Raw genomic sequence first — 23,373 nt, forward strand, 5'->3', positions numbered from 1 at the left:
TCCTTTAAACGACCTTGCACTGTAAGGTCGTTTTGGGCAGACAATGTCTGTTTATGGTAATAATAATAATAATAATAATAGTGTTGGTATTTGTTAATGTCCGTCTCCTCCTTTAAACGACCTTGGACTGGAAGGTCGTTTTGGGCAGACAATGTCTGTTTATGGTTATATTGTAGTAATAATAATAATAGTGTCGGTATTTGTTAATGTCCGTCTCCTCCTTTAAACGACCTTGGACTGGAAGGTCGTTTTGGACAGACAATGTCTGTTTATGGTTATATTGTAGTAATAATAATAGTAATAGTGTTGGTATTTGTTAATGTCTGTCTCCTCCTTTAAACCACCTTGGACTGTAAGGTCATTTTGGGCAGACAATGTCTGTTTATGGTTATATTGTAGTAATAATAATAATAATAGTGTTGGTATTTGTTAATGTCCGTCTCCTCCTTTAAACGACCTTGCACTGTAAGGTCGTTTTGGGCAGACAGTGTCTGTTTATGGTTATATTGTAGTAATAATAATAATAATAGTGTTGGTGTTTGTTAATGTGTGTCTCCTTTAAACGACCTTGGACTGTAAGGTCGTTTTGGGCAGACAATGTCTGTTTATGGTTATATTGTAGTAATAATAATAATGGTGTTGGTATTTGTTAATGTCCGTCTCCTCCTTTAAACAGCCTTGGACTGTAAGGTCGTTTTGGGCAGACAGTGTCTGTTTATGGTGATATTGTAGTAATAATAATAATAATAGTGTCGGTATTTGTTGAGCGCTTACTATGTGCCAAGCTCTGTTCTAAGCACTGGGGTAGCTACAAGGTAATCAGGTTGTTCCCCGTGGGGCTCACAGTCTTCATCCCCATTTTACAGGTGAGGGAACTGAGGCCCAGAGAAGTGAAGTGACTTGCCCCAAGTCACGCAGCTGATAAGTGGCGAAGCCGGGAGCAGAACCCGCAACCTCTGACTCCCAAGCCCGGGCTCTTTCCACGAAGCCACGCTGCTTCTTGTACGCTCCCAAGAGCTTAGTACAGTGCTCTGCACACAGTAAGCTCTCAGTAAATATGATTGACTGACAAGTCATCATCATCATCATCATCAATCGTATTTATTGAGCGCTTACTATCTGCAGAGCACTGTACTAAGCGCTTGGGAAGTACAAATTGGCAACATACAGAGACAGTCCCTACCCAACAGTGGGCTCACAGTCTAAAAGGGGGAGACAGAGAACAAAACCAAACATACTAACAAAATAAAATAAATAGAATAGATATGTACAAATAAAATAAATAAGTAAATAGAGTAATAAATCCAATCGCATTTACTAAGCGCTTACTGTATGCAGAGCACTGTACTAAGCCCTCGGGAGAGTATACAAACTCACATTACCTTCAGAAGGCCTTTGCTGACCTAGTCCCAATTTTCCCTACCTACTCTACCTTCTATTTCAACTATTTATTGGAGTCTGTACCCCTTAAGCACCTGATATTTACCCCCCAGCCCTTTTGCATACATTTGTATGCTTTGCCTTTCCCCTGCCTGTAATTTATTTTAATATCTATCTCAACCACTAGCCTATAAGCTCTTTATGATCGGGGATCAGGTCTACCAATTCTACAAGTGTCCTCACTGGGCCTCGTTCTCGCCCATCCTGCCATCGACCTCCGGCCCACTTCCTCTCCCCGGCCCGGAATGCCCCCAATCCCTCCACACATCCGCCAAGCTTACTCTCTTCCTCCCTTCAAAGCCCTCCCGAGAGCTCACCTCCTCCAGGAGGCCTTCCCACACTCAGCCCCCTTTTTCCTCTCCTCCTCCCCATCCCCCCCACCCTACCTCCTTCCCCTCCCCACAGCACCTGTATATTTGTCTGTACAGATTTATTACTCTGTTTTAGTTGTACATATTTATTGTTCTATTTATTTTGTTAATAATGTGCACCTAGCTTTCATTTTATTTGTCCTGATGACTTGACACCTGTCCACGTGTTTTGTTTTGTGGTCTGTCTCCCCCTTCTAGACTGTGAGCCCGCTGTTGGGTAGGGGCCGTCTCTAGATGTTGCTGTCTTGTACTTCTCAAGCGCTTAGTCCAGTGCTCTGCACACAAATAACCGCTCAATAAATACTATTGAATGAATTGAATAAACTCAATTCATTCCTCTCCCCCTCCTCCCCCTCCCCATCCCCCCACCTTACCTCCTTCCCCTCCCCACAGCACCTGTATATATGTATATGTTTGTACATATTTATTACTCTATTTATTGATTGATTTTATTTGTACGTATTTATTTTATTTTGTTAATTTGTTTTGTTGTCTGTCTCCCCCTTCTAATAATAATAATAATAATGATGATGATGATGGTATTTGTTAAGCGCTTACTATGTGCAAAGCACTGTTCTGAGCACTGAGGGGATACAAGGTGATCAGGTTGTCCCAAGTGGGGCTCACCATCTTAATCCCCATTTTACGGATGAGGGAACTGAGGCCCAGAGAAGTGAAGTGACTTGCCCAGAGTCACCCAGCTGACAATTGGCAGAGCCGGGATTTGAACCCATGAACTCTGACTCCAAAGCCCGGGCTCTTATTGCTGAGCCACGCTGCTTCTCTTCTAGACTGTGAGCCTGCTGTTAGGTAGGGACCGTCTCTATATGTTGCCAATTTGTACTTCCCAAGTGCTTAGTCCAGTGCTCTGCACACAGTAAGCGCTCAGTAAATACAATTGAGTGAATGAATGAATGAATGAAAGTGTCAGCGGCCCAAAGCTTCCTAGTCTTTGCAAATGAATTGTAACTGTTGTCCTTCAACCCCCTTCCATCTTTTCAGTGGTTCAAATGGGAGAAGAATACTATTACACCAAAGACTACACGAAGGCCTTGAAGTAAGTGTCCGTATTCATTCATTCAGTCGTATTTATTGAGCGCTTACTGTGTGCAGAGCACTGTAAATAGAGTAATAAATCCGTGCAAACATCTATACATATATACAGGTGCTGTGGGGAGGGGAAGGAGGTAAGGAGGGGGGGATGGGGAGGGGGCTGAGTGTGGGAAGGCCTGCTGGAGGAGGTGAACTCTCAGTAGGGCTTTGAAGGGAGGAAGAGAGCGAGCTTGGCGGATGGGCAGAGGGATTGGGGGCATTCCAGGCCCGGGGAATGACAGGGGCCGGGGGTCGACGGCGGGACGGGCAAGAACGAGGTACGGTGAGGAGATTAGCGGCGGAGGAGCGGAGGGTGCGGGCTGGGCTGGAGAAGGAGAGATGGGACGGGAGGTAGGAGGGGGCGAGGGGATGGACGGCCTTGAAGCCCAGGGTGAGGAGTTTTTGCCTGATAGTTTTTGCCTGTCCGTAGACAGCGATGGGGCAGGCCGGGGCGTCAGAACGCCAGGGTCTCTGTAGCTTGCCTTCCGCCAGAGTCGGGATTCCCTGGGGGAAGCCCGCCGGGCCGAGGGCTGCCCACACTCACCTCTGCTGAGCCGCTCCCAGAGGTAAGACTAGTTGGACCTCTGGCCCCGTCCGGGTCCTTCCGGGCTTTGGGATTCATTCAATCAATCAATCAATCAATCATATTTATTGAGCGCTTACTATGTGCAGAGCACCGTACTAAGCGCTTGGGAAGTACAAATTGGCAACATATAGAGACAGTCCCTACCCAACATTGGGCTCACAGTCTAAAGTTCATTCATTCATTCAGTTGTATTTATTGAGCGCTCACTGTGTGCAGAGCACTGTACCATTCATTCATTCATTCAGTCGTATTTATTGGGCGCTCACCGTGTGCAGAGCACTGTACCAAGCGCTTGGGAAGTCCAAGTCGGCAACATCTAGAGACGGTCCCTACCCAACAGCGGGCTCGCGGCCTAGAAGGGGGAGACAGACAGTAAGGCAAAACATGTGGACGGGTGTCAAGTCATCAGAATAAATAGAAATAAAGCTAGGTGCACATCATTAACAAAATAAATAGAATAGTAAATATGGACAAGTAAAACAGAGTAATCAATCTGTACAAGCATATATACCCTTTTTCCTCTCCTCCCCCCCACCCTGTTCATTCATTCAGTTGTATTTATTGAGCACTTACTGTGTGCAGAGCACTGTACTAAGCGCTTGGGAAGTCCAAGTTGGCAACATATAGAGACGGTCCCTACCCAACAGTGGGCTCACAGCCCTACCTCCTTCCCCTTCCCACAGCACCTGTATATATGTTTGTACAGATTTATTACTCTATTTATTTTACTTGTACCTATTTACTCTTCTATTTGTTTTGTTAATGATGTGCCTTTAGCCTTCATTCTCTTGGTTCTGACGACTTGACACCCGTCCACGTGTTTGGTTTTGTTGTCTGTCTCCCCCTTCCAGACTGTGAGCCCGCTGTTGGGTAGGGACCGTCTCTAGATGTTGCCGACTTGGACTTCCCAAGCGCTTCGTACAGCGCTCTGCACACAGTAAGCGCTCAATAAATACGATTGAATGAATGAATGGATATATACAGGTGCCGTGGGGAGGGGAAGGAGGAGAGATGTGATGAGGCAGCCCGGTTCGCCCGGTCAGCGGTGGCCTTGGAGGAGAGGAAGCTCTTGAGTGTCTCGGGTCAGTCAGCCACGGTTTAGCCCCAGAGCACAGTCGTCCAATACATGGGCTCTCAGAGAGAAATACAGTCGGCGATGGCTCCCCCTTCCATCAGAATCAATCAATCAATCAATCGTACGGAGTCACAGTCCTGCCTGAAATGATGATTCCACTAGGTTGGCGACCTTTTCTGAGGAGGGGCACGTGAAAGCGGATTTATAGCCGGAGAGACGAGGGGAATACGTAGCCGTGCTAAAGGAAATGAAGTAATGAAGTCAGCGTAACTGGTGACTCTTACTGGTGTTCTCTTTATCAATCAGCCGTATTTATTGAGCGCTTACTGTGTGCAGAGCACTGTACTAAGCGCTTCAGCGACAGCGGTCGAAGACAAAGCTCCTCATATGGAAGCTTTCCCTCAAGACTAAATTTCATACGGCCCAGTTTATACCGGGCAACTGCCCGGAGGAGTATTCAATTCACTGATGACTCTGCATATATACATATATTTTTGTACATATTTATTACTCTATTTATTTATTTATCCCGGCTCCGCCAGTTGTCAGCTGTGTGACTTTGGGCAAGTCACGTCACTTCTCTGGGCCTCAGTTCCCTCATCTGTAAAATGGGGATGAAGACTGTGAGCCCCCCCGTGGGACAACCTGATCACCTTGTAACCTCCCCAGCGCTTAGAACAGTGCTTTGCACATAGTAAGCGCTTAATAAATGCCATTATTATTATTATTTATTGAGCGCTTACTGTGTGCAGAGCACTGTACTAAGTGCTTGGGAAGTACAAATTGGCAACGTATAGAGACAGTCCCTACCCGACAGCGGGCTCACGGTCTGAAAGGGGGAGACAGAGAACAAAACCAAACATACTAACCAAATAAAATCAATAGAATAGATATGTACAAGTAATAAATATATTTATTTATTTATTATTTATTTATATTTATTTATTTATGAATAAATCATTTATTTATTATTAAATTTATTATTGAATTTATTAAATTTTATTAAATTTATTAAATTATTAAATGTATTTGTTATTAAATTATTTATTTTTATTTATTTATAAATAAATAAATGCAAGTATAGAGTAATAAATCTGTAGAAACATATATCCATATATACAGGTGCTGTGGGGAAGGGAAGGAGGAAAGATGGGGGGGTTGGAGAGGGGGATGAGGGGGAGAGGAAGGAAGGGGCTCAGTGTGGAATCCCGCGTCTGAGTTTCCGGCGGGGACCGCGCTGAGCGAGGGGACTCCCCGGCGGAGTCAGTCAGTCGCGTCGTATTTACTGAGCGCTCACTGCGCGCAGGGATCCGAATTAAGCCCCTTGGCGCTCTCGCCTCCCCCGTTGCTCCGCCTTCTCCGTCCCACAGGCTGCTGGACTACGTGATGTGCGACTATCGGAGCGAGGCGTGGTGGACCCTGCTCACGTCCATACTGACCACGGCGCTCAAGTGCTCCTACCTGATGGCCCAGCTGAAGGACTACGTCACCTACTCTCTCGAACTGCTCGGCCGAGGTGATCCCCCCCGGGGAGGCCGGAAACGGAGGCAACGGTCCCCCCCGCGCGGGAGAGGGGTCGGATGGTTGGCAGGAATCTCGGGATTCGCCGGTCGTTTCTGTCCGTCAACCTCCTCTTGGGTCCGATCATTAGCTCCCGGAGGGCAGGGGGTCGTGTTCTCCCAGGCACCGAGGACGGCGCCTCCCCCGCTCCCCGCCCCTTTAAGCCCGCTGTTGGGTAATAATAATAATAATGATGGCATTTATTAAGCGCTTACTACGTGCAAAGCACTGTTCTAAGCGCTGGGGTAGATACAAGGTAGCCAGGTTGTCCCACGGGGGGCTCACAGACTCAATCCCCATTTTCCAGATGAGGTAACTGAGGCACAGAGAAGTGAAGTGACATCGTCATCATCAATCGTATTTATTGAGCGCTTACTATGTGCAGAGCACTGTACTAAGCGCTTGGGAAGTACAAATTGGCAACATACTGGCAACATGCCCAAAGTCACACAGCTGACAAGTGGTGGAGCCGGGATTTGAACCCATGACCTCTGACTCCAAAGCCCGGGCTCTTTCCACTGAGCCACGCTGCTTCCCCGTTTATTTTACTTGTACATATTTACTATTCTACTTATTTTGTTAATGCTGTGCGTCTAGCATTACTTCTATTTATTCCGATGACTTGACACCCGTCCACATGTTTTCTTTTGTTGTCTGTCTCCCCCGTCCATTCATTCAATCATATTTATTGAGCGCTTACTGTGTGCAGAGCACTGTACTAAGCGCTTGGGAAGTCCAAGTTGGCAACATCTAGAGACAGTCCCTACCCACCAGTGGCTCACAGTCTAGAAGGGGGAGACAGATGACAAAACAGACTGTGAGCCCGTTGCTGGGCAGGGACCGTCTCTATATGTTGCCAACTTGTACTTCCCAAGCGCTTAGTACAGTGCTCTGCACACAGTAAGCGCTCAAAGATGATTGAATGAACGAATGAGAGTACGGCGCAACAATAAACACGTTCCCTACCCTCAACGAGCAGACAGTCTAGAGATCCCTGAGAGCCTATTTATTTATTTTATTTGTACATATCTATTCTATTTATTTTATTTTGTTAATATGTTTTCTTTTGTTGTCTGTCTCCCCCTTCTAGACTGTGAGCCCACTGTTGGGTAGGGACCGTCTCTAGATGTTGCCAACTTGTACTTCCCAAGCGCTTAGTACAGTGCTCTGCACACAGTAAGCGCTCAATAAATACGATTGAATGAATGAATGAATGGCAATGGCATCCCGATCGATTGTTTTCTCCCTCCTCCACCAGCTGATAAATGTCACCGTAATCATCGTCTAAAACACAGTCCCATCTCCATGCAACCCCTCATCACTCACCTTGATCCCTCCCCCATCACTCATTCATTCACTCGTATTTATTGAGGGCTCACTGTGTGCAGAGCACTGTACTAAGCGCTTGGAAAGCACAGTGCCCTGCACACAGTAAGCGCTCAATCAATCCAATTGAATGAATGAATGAAGGAATGAAAGAGGCGCTCAGTCAGTCCCACTGATGGGTCGATTCCCCCTTCTAATAATAATAATAATGATGGCATTTATTAAGCGCTTACTATGTGCAAAGCACTGTTCTAAGCGCTGGGGAGGTTACAAGGTGATCAGGTTGTCCCTCGTGGGGCTCACAGATTTAATCCCCATTTTACAGATGAGGGAACTGAGGCCCGGAGACGTTAAGTGACTTGCCCAAAGTCACACAGCTGACAACTGGTGGAGCCGGGATTTGAACCCATGCCCTCTGACTCCAAAGCCCGGGCTCTTTCCCGCTGAGCCACGCCGCTTCTAGACTGTGAGCCCACTGTGGGGTAGGGACCGCCTCTAGATGTTGCCAATTTGGACTTCCCGAGGGCTTAGCCCACACAGTAAGCGCTCAGTAAGTACGACCGATGGATTGATTTCTTTCCGTCTTCCCGTCAGCTTCCACCTTAAAAGATGACCAGAAGTCTCGGATCGAAAAGAACTTGATCAGCGTGCTGATGGTGAGTTGGAAGCCCTGAGTTCGAAATGCCTGCCCCGAGTCCCCTCCCCGCCGTCGGACCGGCCCGGTCGATGTTGTGTTCGTGCAGAACGAGAGTCCCGAGCCGGAGCCGGACTGCGATCCCCCGGCCGTGGCCGCCGCTCAGAAGCTCTGGTCCGACCGCGTGTCGCTGGCGGGCGGCAACGTTTTCTCCATCGGAGTCCAGGACTTTGTCCCCTTCGGTAAGCGTCCGGCCGCCGGGACCCGACCCAATCAATAATCAATCAATCCCGTTGATTGAACGCTCACCGTGTGCGGAACGCTGAGCTCCGAGCGACTGGGAGGGCACAGGCGGCGCGGACGGTAGACAGATTGAGCAGCAGAGCGGTTCAGTGGAAAGGGTCTATTTATTATTTATTTCACTTGTCCATATCTATCCTATTTATTTTACTTTGTTGGCACGTTTGGTTTTGTTCTCCGTCTCCCCCTTTTAGACTGTGAGCCCGCTGTTGGGTAGGGACTGTCTCTGTGTGTTGCCAATTTGGACTTCCCAGTGCTCTGCACATAGTAAGCGCTCAATAAATACGATTGATGATGATGATGATGATGATGAAAGCGCTGGCCTCCGGGCTGGGAACGGGCAGTAGAGTAGTCGCCATCCCTGCCCTCAAAGAACTTACGGGGTAGCAGGATCCAATCCATCAGATGCTTCTGTATGGGAAGCAGCGTGGCTCAGTGGGAAGAGCCCGGGCTTTGGAGTCAGAGGTCGTGGGTTCCAATCCCGGCTCTGCCGATTGTCTGCTGGGCGACTTTGGGCAAGGCACTTCACTTCTCTGGGCCTCAGTGACCTCGTCTGGAAAATGGGGATGAAGATTGTGACCCCCCCCCCCGCCCCTCCAAGGGACAACCTGGTGGCTTTGTAACCTCCCCAGCGCTTAGAACAGTGCTTTGCACGTAGTAAGTGCTTAATAAATGCCATCATTTTTATTTAGAAAAGCAGCGTGGCTCAGTGGAAAGAGCCCGGGCTTGGGAGTCAGAGGTGGTGGGTTTGAATCCCAGCTCCACCACATGTCTGCCCTGTGACCTTGGGCAAGTCGCTTCAATCAATCAATCAATCAGTCAATCGTATTTATTTATTGAGCGCTCAGTTCACTGCGCTCAGTTCACTGAGCCTCAGTTCCCTCATCTGTAAAATCAATCAATCAATCGTATTTATTGAGCGCTTACTGTGTGCAGAGCACTGTACTGAGCGCTTGGGAAGTCCAAGTTGGCAACATATAGAGACGGTCCCTACCCAGCAGTGGGCTCACAGTCTAGACGGGGGAGACAGAGAACAACACCAAACGTATTAACAAAATAAAATAAATAGGATAGATATGTACAAGTAAAATAAATAAATAAATAGGAGTAATAAATCAATCAATCAATCAATCAGTCGTATTTATTGAGCGCTTACTATGTGCAGAGCACTGTACTAAGCGCTTGGGAAGTACAAATTGGCAGCACATAGAGACAGTCCCTACCCAGCAGTGGGCTCACAGTCTAAAAGGGGGAGACAGAGAACAGAACCAAAGATACCAACAAAATAAAATAGGATAGAAATGTACAAGTAAAATAAATAAATAAATAAATAGAGTACAAACATATATACAGGTGCTGTGGGGAAGGAGGTAAGACGGGGGGATGGAGAGGAAGGGGGGGGCTCAGTAGGATTAAGACTGTGAGCCCCCCGTGGGACAACCTGATCACCTTGTAACCTCCCCAGCGCTTAGAACAGTGCTTGGCACATAGTAAGCGCTTAATAAATGCCATCATTATTATTATTACGGTATAACAGAGTCGATAGACGGCTTCCCTGCCCCCGGTGAGCTTACAGTCTAAAAGGACGATTCCGTCTGGAGAGGACAGGCCCACAGATCGGCCCCTCCTCGTCTGCCCCGGTCAGTTCATCGTCCCCTGGGAGTCTGGGGTTCCTCGTCCCCCTCCTCATCCCCCCCGCCTTACCTCCTTCCCCTCCCCACAGCACCTGTATATATGTATATACGTTTGTACTGATTTATTACTCTATTTTATTTGTACGTATTTATCCTATTTTATTTTATTTTGTTAATATGTTTTGTTTTGCTGTCTGTCTCCCCCTTCTAGACCGTGAGCCCGCTGTTGGGCAGGGACCGTCTCTAGATGTTGCCGACCTGGACTTCCCAAGCGCTTCGTCCAGTGCCCTGCATCATCATCATCATCAATCGTATTTATCGAGCGCTTACTATGTGCAGAGCACTGTACTAAGCGCTTGGGAAGTACAAATTGGCAACGTATAGAGACAGTCCCTACCCAACAGTGGGCTCACAGTCTAAAAGGGGAAGACAGACAACAAAACAAATAAACAAAATAAGATGAATAGAATAGTATTCTACTATTATTTATTGTTGCATTGTACTTACCCAATAATAATACACCTGCACACCGTAAGCGCTCAAGAAATGCGATTGAATGAATGAACAGTCCCTTTTAGACTGTGAGCCCACTGTTGGGTAGGGACTGTCTCTATGTGATGCCAATTTGTACTTCCCAAGCGCTTAGTACAGTGCTCTGCACATAGTAAGCGCTCAATAAATACGATTGATTGATTGATTGATTGATTGGGGTCGTGGGGAGCGGACAGCCCAGCCCACCGCCCTAACGTGACCTTCTCGTTTTGGGTTTCTAGTGCAGTGCAAAGCCCAATTCCTCGCCCCCAGCTTCCACGTGGACGTGCCCGTTGAGCTCGCCGTCTTCCTGAAGGCCGACTGTCCCCGCCCGGTCCGGTTTTCCAAGCTTGGCGTCAGCTTTAACAACCAGGTAAACCTCCGCGGACGGCGGGCCAGCCGCTCGGATGCTGGGGAGGACAAGGAGGGGTTTTCGGGTTTGGACGACGGATTCTTGGCGTCTCCAGACGCCCGGAGAAGTGGGAAGAGGCTGGGAGTCGGGAGACCCGGCTTCTACTCCCAGCTCGACCTCTGCCGGGGCGAGTTATTCTTCGATGCCTCATTTTCCCCACCTGCCAAAATGGGCGTGATGCTACTTACCTGCCCCTGCCCTTGCTGCTGATTTAGACTGTGAGCCCACTGTTGGGTAGGGACTGTCTCTATATGTTGCCAATTTGTACTTCCCAAGCGCTTAGTCCAGTGCTCTGCACATAGTAAGCACTCAATAAATACGATTGATGATGATTGATGATGATAATAATGATTATTATTATTCTAGACTGTGAGCCCACTCTTCTAGGCTGTGAGCCCACCATTGGGTAGGGACCATCTCTATATGTTGCCAACTTCGTCTCTATATGTTGCCAACTTGTACTTCCCAAGCGCTTAGTACAGTGCTCTGCACATAGCACTTATAAATGCCATTGTTATTATTATTAGTATTGGGTAAGTACAATGCAACAATAAATAATAGTAGGATACTATTCTATTTATTTTATTTTGTTCATATGTTTTGTTTTGTTGTCTGTCTCCCCCTTCTAGACTGTGAGCCCGCTGTTGGGTAGGGACCGTCTCTAGATGTTGCCAACTTGGACTTCCCAAGCGCTTAGTACAGTGCTCTGCACATAGCACTTATAAATGCCATTGTTATTATTATTAGTATTGGGTAAGTACAATGCAACAATAAATAATAGTAGGATACTATTCTATTTATTTTATTTTGTTCATATGTTTTGTTTTGTTGTCTGTCTCCCCCTTCTAGACTGTGAGCCCGCTGTTGGGTAGGGACCGTCTCTATATTTTGCCAACTTGTACTTCCCAAGCGCTTAGTACAGTGCTCTGCACATAGTAAGCACTTAATAAATGCCATTGTTATTATTCATTACTTCCCAGGCGCTTAGTACAATGCTCTACACACAGTCAGCGCTCAATAAATATGATTGATTGATTGATTGATTGATCTTCTCGCTGTGCCTCCCACTCACCTATCTCACCGCTGACTTCTCGCCCACCTCTGGCTTAGAACATCCTCCCTTGTTCCATCTTATTGATTCCGTTGATTGATTAGTACAGTGCTCTGCACACAGTAAACGCTCTACAAACACGATTGAATGAATTATAATAATAATGGAAGGTATTAAGTGCTTACTATGTGCAAATCAATCAATCAATCGTATTTATTGAGCACTTACTGTGTGCAGAGCACTGTACTAAGCGCTTGGGAAGTAAAAGTTGGCAACAGATAGAGACGGTCCGTACCCAACAGCGGGCTCACAGTCTTGAAGGGGGAGACAGAGAACAAAACCAAACATATTAACAAAATAAAATAAATAGAATAGATATGTACAAGTTAAATAAATAAATCAGTTGTATTGAGCGCTTACTGTGTGCAGAGCACTGTACTAAGCGCTTGGGAAGTACAAGTTGGCAACATTCATTCATTCAGTTGTATTTATTGAGCACTTACTGTGTGCAGAGCGCTGTACTAAGCGCTTGGGAAGTCCAAGTTAGCAACATCTAGAGCCAGTCCCTACCCAACAGCGGGCTCACAGTCTAGAAGGGGGAGACGGACAACAAAACAAAACATATTAACAAAATAAAATAAATGGAATAGTAAATGTGTGCAAGTAAAATAGAGTAATAAAATGTACAAACATATATACAGGTGCTGTGGGGAGGGGAAGGAGGTAAGGCGGGGGCTCGGTCTTTCCCCATAAAGCCCCCTTTTCCCCAGCTACCTCTCCCTTCCATATTCAATCAATCAATCGTATTTATTGAGCGCTTACTGTGTGCAGAGCACTGTACTAAGCACTTGGGAAGTACAAGTTGGCAACATATAGAGACAGTCCCTACCCAACAGTGGCTCACAGTCTAAAATGGGCTCACCCAACAGTGGGCTCACAGTATTGTCTGTGCACTTGGAACTGTGACCTTTGGGCATTTGCTATCTCCCCATCCTCAGCCCCATGGCACTTACGTACAAATCTATCAATTATTCATTTAATAATAATAATAATGGCATTTATCCGTCACCATAGTAAGCGCTTAATAAATGCCATTAGTAATAATAGTAATAATAGTACTAATAATACTAATTGTACTAATTGTACTAATAGTAATAATTAGTACTAATAATTAGTACTAATAGCAATAATAGTAATTAGTAATAATAGTAATAGTAATAATAGTAATAATAATTAGTAATAATGGCAATTATTAATAATGGCAATTATTAGTAATAATGGCATTTATTAAGCGCTTACTATATGCAAAGCACTGTTTTAAGCACTGGGGAGGATACAAGGTGATCAGGTTGTCCCACGGGGGGCTCACAGTCTTCATCCCCATTTTCCAGATGAGGTCACTGAGGCCCAGAGAAGTGAAGTGACTTGCCCAAAGTCACCCAGCTGACATTTGAACCCATGACCTCGGACTTCAAAGCCCGGGCTCTTTCCACTGAGCCACGCTGCTTCTCTTAATGCCATTAATGGCCATTAAATGCCATAAATGCCATTATTATTATTATTATTATGCGCTTACTCTGCGCAGAGCACTGTCCTTAGCGCTGGGGAGGTTACAAGGTGATCAGGTTGTCCCACGGAGGGCTCACAGTCTTCATCCCCATTTTCCAGATGAGGTCACTGAGGCCCAGAGAAGTGAAGTGAGTTGCCCAAAGTTACCCAGCTGACAGTTGGCCGAGCCGGGATTTGAACCCATGACCTCTGACTCCAAAACCCGGGCTCTTTCCACCGAGCCATGCTGCTTCTCAATTAATTTCTGTCTCCGCCTCTAGACTGCCAGCTTGTTGTGGGCAAAGAACATGTGCACCAACTCTGTTGTATTGCACTGTCCCAAGCGCTTAGTACAGTGCTCTGCACAGACTAAGCACTGAATAAAGCCATTATTGATGATGATGATGGTGAAGGCATTTAGAGAAGCAGCGTGGCTCAGTGGAAAGAGCCCGGGCTTTGGAGTCAGAGGTCATGGGTTCAAATCCCAGCTCTGCCAGTTGTCAGCTGTGTGACTTTGGGCAAGTCACTTCATCATCATCAATCGTATTTATTGAGCGCTTACTGTGTGCAGAGCACTGTACTAAGCGCTTGGGAAGTACAAGTTGGCAACATATAGAGACAGTCCCTACCCAACAGTGGGCTCACAGTCTAAAACTTCACTTCTCTGGGCCTCAGTTACCTCAACTGTAAAATGGGAATGAAGACTGGGAGCCCCTTGTGGGGCAACCTGATCACCTTGTAACCTCCCCAGAGCTTAGAACAATGCTTTGCACATAGTAAGCACTTAATAAATGCCATCATTATTATTATTATTTTTAGAATTCCAACTTTTGAACAGTGCCTGGCACATAGTAAGCGCTTAACAGATACCATTATTATTATTATTATTACTACCCCAAAAGGCTGATTGAATCATCATCAATCGTATTTATTGAGCGCTTACTATATGCAGAGCACTGTACTAAGCGCTTGGGAAGTACAAGTTGGCAACATATAGAGACAGTCCCTACCCAACAGTGGGCTCACAGTCTAAAACTTCACTTCTCTGGGCCTCAGTTACCTCAACTGTAAAATGGGGATGAAGACTGTGAGCCCCTTGTGGGGCAACCTGATCACCTTGTAACCTCCCCAGAGCTTAGAACAATGCTTTGCACATAGTAAGCACTTAATAAATGCCATCATTATTATTATTATTATTAGAATTCCAACTTTTGAACAGTGCCTGGCACATAGTAAGCGCTTAACAGATACCATTATTATTATTATTATTATTATTTGAATTCCAACTTTTGAACAGTGCCTGGCACATAGTAAGCACTTAACAGATACCATTATTATTATCATTATTATTATTATTATTATTATCCCAAAAGGTTGATTGAATCGTTGAGAAGCTGCTGATCGCAATCTAGTTTTTCTGGCTCGTCTTCTAGACTGTAAGCTCATGGTGAGCAGAAGCGTGTCTACCAGTTCCATTGTTTTGTTATACTATACTGTCAATCAATCAATCAATCAGTTGTATTTATTGAGCGCTTACTGTGTGCAGAGCACTGTACTAAGCGCTTGGGAAGTACAAGTTGGCAACACAACTTGCTTAGCGCATTGCTCTGCACACCGTAAGCGCTCGAGAAATACCACTGATTGATTCCACTCTCCCCCGCCGGTGTCCCGGGAGGACCTCAGTGCCTGCCCCAGAAGAAGGCGGGGAAGGTGCTTTGGGATTCCTCCCAAATAATAATAATGATGACATTTGTTAAGCGCTTACTATGTGCGAAGCACTGTTCTAAGCGCTGGGGGGGATACAAGGTGATCAGGTTGTCCCTCGTGGGGCTCACAGCCTTAATCCCCGTTTTAGAGATGAGGGAACTGAGGCTCGGAGAAGTTAAGTGACTTGCCCAAGGTCACACAGCTGACAAGTGGCGGAGCCAAAGTGGAGCGTTCATCCGGGCTGGGGCTGCCGTACGGGGGCCTTTTCTCGCACTCGCTGCAGGAATACAACCAGTTCTGTGTGATGGAAGAAGCTTACCAGGCCAGCGACGTTTTGGAAAACTCGACCCAGGGGACGATGTGCCTCGTTCCGGGGAAAACCAGGAAGTTTGCCTTCAGATTCGCGGCCAGGACCGAGGATGTGGGAAAGAAGATTGAGGTTGGTCAGGTTTCAATCAGTCAATCGTATTTATTGGGCGCTTACTGTGTGCAGAGCACTGGACTAAGCGCTTGGGAAGTCCAAGTTGGCAACATATAGAGACGGTCCCTACCCAGCAGCGGGCTCACAGCCCACTGGTTTCCCAATTTTCCTCCTCTCCTCGGCGTCCACGTCCCTTGAGGTGTTGGGATTGGGTTCCCCAGAACTGTTCTAATCTTGGGCCCGCCTCGGGGTGGTTTGGGGGTACCCGGGCATGCTCTGGTGTGTCCTCCAGAACCATCAATCAATCAATCAATCAATCGTCTTTATTGAGCGCTTACTGTGTGCAGAGCACTGGACTAAGCGCTTGGGAAGTCCAAGTTGGCAACATCTAGAGACGGTCCCTACCCAACAGCGGGCTCACAGTCCACTGGTTTCCCGATTTTCCTCCTCTCCTTGGCATCCACGTCCGTTGAGGTGTTGGGATTGGGTTCCCCAGAACTGTTCTGGGGCCCGCCTCGGGGTGGTTTGGGGGTACCGGGGCCTGCTCTGGTGTGTCCTCCAGAACCATCAATCAATCAATCAATCGTATTTATTGAGCGCTTACTGTGTGCAGAGCACTGGACTAAGCGCTTGGGAAGTACAAGTTGGCAACATCTAGAGATGGTCACTACCCAACAGTGGGCTCACAGTCTAGAAAGGTCATTGTGAGCAGGGAATGTGTCTATTGTTCGCTCATTCAATCGTGTTTATTGACCGCTTACTGGGTGCAGAGCACTGTACAAAGTGCTTGGGAGAGTACGATGCAACAATAAAGAGACACGTTCCTTGCCCACGGCGAGCTTACAGTCTAGAAACTACGATTGAAAGAATGAATGAATAATGATGATGGTATTTGTTAAGCGCCTGCTAGGTGCAAAGCACTGTTCTAGGCGCTGGGGAGGTTTCAAGGTGATCACCTGTATATATGTTTGTATGTATTTATTACTCTATTTTAGTTGTGCATATTTATTCTATTTATTGTATTTTGTTAATATGTTTTGTTGCCTGTCTCCCCCTTATAGACTGTGAGCCTGCTGTTGGGTAGGGACCGTCTCTAGATGTTGCCAGCCTGTACTTCCCAAGCGCTTAGTACAGTGCTCTGCACACAGTAAGCGCTCAATAAATACGGTTGAATGAATGAATGACTGGGGGGAGACAGGTGTTAAATAAATAACTGTAAGTGCTGTGGGGCTGGGAGGGGGGAAGAATAAAGTCAGGGTGACGCAGAAGAAGCAGCATGGCTCAGTGGAAAATAATAATAATAATAATAATGATGGCATTTGTTAAGTGCTTACTATGTGCAAAGCACTATTCTAAGGAAAAGAGCCCAGGCTTTGGAGTCAGAGGTCATGGGTTCAAATCCCGGCTCCGCCAGTTGTCAGCTGCGTGACTTTGGGCAAGTCACTTCACTTCTCTGGGCCTCAGTTCCCTCATCTGTAAAATGGGGATGAAGACTGTGAGCCCCCCCCATGGGACAACCTGATCACCTTGTAACCTCCCCAGTGCTTAGAACAGTGCACATAGTAAGCGCTTACTAAATGCCATCATTGTTATTATTATTATTATTAGAAGGGAGCGGGAGAAGAGGAAAGGGGGCCGTTTAGTTATATTGGACTCTCCCGAGGGCCTAGTTCAGTGCTCTGCCCGCAGTAAGCGCTCAGTAAATAGGATTGACTAACTGGGCAAAACCTAGGGAGCGAAGGTGGAGGGGGGCCGGTCCTTGGCCCGGCTGAGGCGGAGTCGCGTGGTTTTGCAGATGGCATCGGTGGACTTGGTGCTGGGCAGCGACACGGGACGATGTGTGGTTCTCACCTGGCAAGGCGGTGGGGGAGACGCCGCGTCGGCGCAGGAGGCCTTGCAGGCGGCGCGGTCTTTCCGCCGGCGGCCCAAGCTGGCGGACGGCGAGGTGCACTGGGACAGCGTCGCCATCCAGGCCGGCACGATGTGAGTCTCCCCGGCGGGTCTGACATAGCAATCAATCAATCAATCGTATTTATTGAGCGCTTACTGCGTGCGGAGCACTCTACTAAGCGCTTGGGAAGTCCAAGTTGGCAACATATAGAGACAGTCCCTACCCAACAGTGGGCTCACAGTCTAGAAGGCGGCACCGACTGACTCCTTCCTAACTCCTTCATATTTCAACACGTGCTTTTCCAACTCAACTGCTGCAACCAGGATGTAAAAAAAGTCCCCCAATTAAAATAATAATAATAATAATGATGGCATTTATTAAGCGCTTACTATGTGCAAAGCACCATTCTAAGCGCTGGGGGGTTGCAAGGTGATCAGGCTGTCCCACTGGGGGCTCCCAGTCTTCATCCCCATTTTACAGATGAGGGAACTGAGGCCCAGAAAAGGAAAGCGACTTGCCCCAAGTCACACAGCTGACAGTTGGTGGAGCCGGGAGTCGAACCCGTGACCTCTGACTCCAAAGCCTGGGCTCTTTCCACTGAGCCACGCTGCTTCTCATCAAAGAACATATAAAAGAACATTTAAAAGAATAAACATTTATTATTTATGTTAAATGAAACATTAAATATTAAATAATATTATTGATAGTAATAAATATTAGATGAATGAAAGACCATTTGGGGACAAGATTGGAGGTAGAGTTAGGACAGAAAAAAATATCTAATATTATTAATATGAATAAATATTAGATGACTGAAAGAACATTTGGGGACAAGATTGGAGGTAGAATTAGGACAGAAAAAAATATCTAATATTATTAATATGAATAAATATTAGATGAATGAAAGAACATTTGGGGACAAGATTAGAGGTAGAATTAGGACAGAAAAAAATATCTTCCTGGGGTCACGGGGCTGTGCTGCTGGGAGTCAGGGAAGGGGTGGCAGTGGCCTGCAGCGGACGTAAAGCCGACTCCGGGGATGTGACGTCCCTCATGGATTATCCCCACAGCCCCTGTATATATGTTTGTACAGATTTGTTACTCCATTTGTTTTGCTCGGGCATATTTACTATTCCATTGGTTTTATTTTGTTAATATGTTTTGTTTTGTTGTCCGTCTCCCCCTTCTAGACTGTGAGCCCGCCGTTGGGCAGGGACCGTCTCTAGATGTTGCCAACTTGGACTTCCTAAGGGCCTAGTACAGTGCTCTGCGCACAGTAAGCGCTCAATAAATACGACTGAATGAATGAATGAATGGTTACCCACCGTAAGCGCTCAATAAATACGACTGAATGAATGACTGAATGGTTACCCACCGTGCTGGGTCTCTGAGGGAGAGGGGAGAGGCAGGGGTGTTGGGAGGGTCCGTCCTGGGTCGCTGGCGGAGAGTCACGGATGGAGAGTTGGGAGGGTGTTGGGTCCGTGCTGTATTCATTCATTCAGTCGTATTTATTGAGCGCTTACTGTGTGCGGAGCACTGGACTAAGCGCTTGGGAAGTACACGTCGGCAACATATAGAGACGGTCCCTACCCAACAGTGGGCTCACAGTCTAGAAGAGAGAGACAGGCAGACAAGAAAACAAAACATGTAGACAGGTGTAACTTGGGTTTTGGAAGTACAGGGCAGACCCTCTGGAATTAAAACCCCAAGCCTGTTGATCACAACCACCTCAAAAAAATAATTTCTAATTCTCTACGTTAAGTAAAAGGCACACGGACGATCTCGCTAGTCCCAGGAACTGTTCACTGAATGTTTGGAGCACCTTAGGTTTTTAAGTCCAAATACACGACACAGCATTCCCTAAGTGTGGAAGAGCAAAGGTAGACCTTCAACTCTTTATAGTTTAAAAAATATGAAGACCGTCAGAACATTAGAGAAGCAGCATGGCTCAGTGGAAAGAGCCCGGGCTTTGGAGTCCGTATATATGGTTGTACATATTTATTACTCTATTTATTTATTTATTTATTTTACTTGTACATTTCTATCCTATTTATTTTATTTTGTTGGTATGTTTGGTTCTGTTCTCTGTCTCCCCCTTTTAGACTGTGAGCCCACTGTTGGGTAGGGACTGTCTCTATGTGTTGCCAATTTGTACTTCCCAAGCGCTTAGTACAGTACTCTGCACATAGTAAGCGCTCAATAAATACGATTGATTGATTGATTGATTAAGTCAGAGGTCATGGGTTCAAATCCCGGCTCTGCACACTGTCAGCTGTGTGACGTTGGGCAAGCCACTTAACTTCTCTGTGCCTCAGTTCCCTCATCTGTAAAATGGAGATGAAGACTGTGAACCCCCCATGGGACCACCTGATCACCTTGTAACCTCCCCAGTGCTTAGAACAGTGCTTTGCACATAGTAAGCGCTTAATAAAAGCCATTATTATTAGTCCCATGTTCTGATCATAGCCTCTAAATTTTCAAAAAAGAGAAAATCAAGGTTCCGCTGAGTTTTGGGGATCAAAACGCGCTTTAGAGTATTGCGCTTATTACACTATCACCGCCACACGGTTCGAATGTTTCTTCCACCTCCTCAGCCCCCGCATCACTGGGGAAGAGTCGGGGTTGGAGAGGGGAGAGTCAGGGTGTTGGGGGGTCCGTGCTGGATCACTGCGGGACCGTCGGGGATGGAGACGGGAGAAGGCTGGCTCACTTGGAAAAGTTGGGAATGGAGGGAGTCAGGGGCATTGGATGATCCGTCCTGGGGCCCTTCGGGGGCTACAGTTGGCGCTGCTGCTGTGTGGCTTGTTGGGGAAGAATTAGAAAAGGAGGGGCTCTATTATTCATTCATTCATTCATTCATACTTATTGAGCGCTTACTGTGTGCAGAGCACTGCACCAAGCGCTTGGGAAGTACAAGTCGGCAGCATATAGAGCCGGTCCCTACCCAACAGTGGGTTCACAGTCTAGAATAATGTCTGTCTCCTTCCCTCTAGACTGTAAGCTCACTGTGGGCAGGAATGTGTCGGTTTGTTGTTACATTGTAATCTCCCAGGCGAGTGCTCTGCACATAGTAAGCGCTCAATAAATACGATTGATGATGGTGTAATATGGTGCTTTGCACACAGTAAACGCTCAATAAATATGATTGAATGAATGAATGAATGAAGAGTCGGGTGGAGAAGGGAGAGTCTGGGGTGTTAGCTGGCCCTCGCTGGGTCTCTGAATAATAACAATAATAATAATAATAATAATAATGATGATGGCATTCATTCATTCAATTGTATTTATTGAGCATTTACTGTGTGCAGAGCACTGTACTAAGCACTTGGGAAGTCCGAGTTGGCAACATATAGAGACGGTCCCTACCCAGCCGCGGGCTCGCAGTCTAGAAGGGGGAGACAGGCAACAAAACAAAACATATTAACAAAATAAAATAAACAGAATAAATATGTACAAATAAAATAGAGTAATAACATATATACATATATACAGGTGCTGTCGGGGGGGAAGGAGGTAAGGCGGGGGGATGGGAAGGGGGAGGAGGGGGAGAGGAAGGAAGGGGCTCAGTCTGGGAAGGCCTCCTGGAGGAGGTGAGCTCTCCGTAGGGCTTTGAAAGGAGGAAAGCACTATGTGCAAAGCACTGTTCTAAGCGCTGGGGAGGTTACAAGGTGATCAGGCTGTCCCACGGGGGGCTCACAGTCTTCATCCCCATTTTCCAGATGAGGTCACTGAGGCCCAGAGAAGTTAAGCGACTTGCCCAAAGTCACCCAGCTGACAAGTGGCGGAGCCGGGATTTGAACCCATGACCTCGGACTCCAAAGCCCGGGCTCTGTCCACTGAGCCACGCTGTTTCTGAAGAGAGTGAGGGGTGGGGAGGGGAGGGTTAAGGGGGTTGAGTGGTTCGTTCTGGGTCACTGGGGGAAAGTTGGAAGGTATCCAGATCCAGCCGGCTGACGCAGGACTGGGGTGAGCCTGTCCGTGAAATGCCCCGCAGCCCGAGAGCTCCTGTCAGTCGGTGACAGTCACGCGACGTCAAACCGCGGAGAACTGTTCTCTTTTAAGAAAAACCTTGACTCGCTGGTTTCCCGATCTGAGCTGAGATCCAGGATCCAGATCCCAGGATTGTTTTCCAGGATCATCTCCCGAGTTCCCAACGTGTCCGTCCAGCTCCGCCACGAGCCTCCGGCTCTCACGAACGAAATGTACTGTTTGGCCGTGGTGATCCAGTCCCGGGAGACGACGCCCATCCGCGACGTGAAGCTCACCGCTGGCTTAAAACCAGGTAGGGAGTCGGGGTCTCGTCGGTTTGCCAGCCCTTCCCCAGACGAGAGCGTGCTCCGCCGTCACTTGGGCTCTCCAAGCGTTGGTCCCCACTTTATACTTCAGAGACAAAAACTTCCAGACTGTGAGCCCGTCTTCTAGACGACTGTGAGCCCATCTTCTAGACGGCTGTGAGCCCGTCTTCTAGACGGCTGTGAGCCCATCTTCTAGACTGTGAGCCCATCTTCTAGACTGAGCCCGTCTTCTAGACGACTGTGAGCCCGTCTTCTAGACGACTGTGAGCCCGTCTTCTAGACGACTGTGAGCCCGTCTTCTAGACTGTGAGCCCATCTTCTAGACAACTGTGAGCCCGTCTTCTAGACTGAGCCCGTCTTCTAGACTGTGAGCCCGTCTTCTAGACAACTGTGAGCCCATCTTCTAGACAACTGTGAGCCCGTCTTCTAGGCTGTGAGCCCGTCTTCTAGACAACTGTGAGCCCGTCTTCTAGACGACTGTGAGCCTGTCTTCTAGGCTGTGAGCCCGTCTTCTAGACTGTGAGCCCGTCTTCTAGACGACTGTGAGCCCGTCTTCTAGACGGCTGTGAGCCCGTCTTCTAGACGACTGTGTGAGCCCGTCTTCTAGACGACTGTGTGAGCCCGTCTTCTAGACGACTGTGTGAGCCCGTCTTCTAGACGGCTGTGAGCCCGTCTTCTAGACTGCTGTGAGCCCGTCTTCTAGGCTGTGAGCCCGTCTTCTAGACGACTGTGAGCCCGTCCTCTAGACGACTGTGAGCCCGTCTTCTAGACGACTGTGAGCCCGTCTTCTAGACTGTGAGCCCATCTTCTAGACTGTGAGCCCGTCTTCTAGACTGAGCCCGTCTTCTAGACGACTGTGAGCCCGTCTTCTAGACGACTGTGAGCCCGTCTTCTAGACGACTGTGAGCCCGTCTTCTAGACGACTGTGAGCCCGTCTTCTAGACTGTGAGCCCGTCTTCTAGACAACTGTGAGCCCGTCTTCTAGACTGAGCCCGTCTTCTAGACTGTGAGCCCGTCTTCTAGACAACTGTGAGCCCATCTTCTAGACAACTGTGAGCCCGTCTTCTAGGCTGTGAGCCCGTCTTCTAGACAACTGTGAGCCCGTCTTCTAGACGACTGTGAGCCTGTCTTCTAGGCTGTGAGCCCGTCTTCTAGACTGTGAGCCCGTCTTCTAGACGACTGTGAGCCCGTCTTCTAGACGGCTGTGAGCCCGTCTTCTAGACGGCTGTGAGCCCGTCTTCTAGACGGCTGTGAGCCCGTCTTCTAGACGGCTGTGAGCCCGTCTTCTAGACGACTGTGTGAGCCCGTCTTCTAGACGACTGTGTGAGCCCGTCTTCTAGACGACTGTGTGAGCCCGTCTTCTAGACGGCTGTGAGCCCGTCTTCTAGACTGCTGTGAGCCCGTCTTCTAGGCTGTGAGCCCGTCTTCTAGACGACTGTGAGCCCGTCCTCTAGACGACTGTGAGCCCGTCTTCTAGACGACTGTGAGCCCGTCTTCTA

At 47.5% G+C, this 23,373-nt stretch overlaps 1 protein-coding gene across 1 annotated transcript in view; it reads left to right on the forward strand.

The window, feature by feature from the left end:
• TRAPPC11 (trafficking protein particle complex 11) overlaps positions 1-23,373 on the forward strand; it is an 87,797-nt gene that overhangs the window by 39,886 nt on the left and 24,538 nt on the right. Inside the window, exons 14-21 of the mRNA XM_038755169.1 lie at positions 2,814-2,868; positions 5,935-6,080; positions 8,045-8,106; positions 8,194-8,326; positions 10,792-10,922; positions 15,551-15,706; positions 17,484-17,671; positions 21,713-21,861. Coding sequence (XP_038611097.1) covers positions 2,814-2,868; positions 5,935-6,080; positions 8,045-8,106; positions 8,194-8,326; positions 10,792-10,922; positions 15,551-15,706; positions 17,484-17,671; positions 21,713-21,861 — 1,020 coding nt within the window. The remainder of the gene's footprint in view (positions 1-2,813; positions 2,869-5,934; positions 6,081-8,044; positions 8,107-8,193; positions 8,327-10,791; positions 10,923-15,550; positions 15,707-17,483; positions 17,672-21,712; positions 21,862-23,373) is intronic.

The sequence above is a fragment of the Tachyglossus aculeatus genome, chromosome 12 (genome assembly GCF_015852505.1).
Source record: "Tachyglossus aculeatus isolate mTacAcu1 chromosome 12, mTacAcu1.pri, whole genome shotgun sequence".
In the NCBI taxonomy this organism is placed as follows: Eukaryota; Metazoa; Chordata; class Mammalia; order Monotremata; family Tachyglossidae; genus Tachyglossus; species Tachyglossus aculeatus.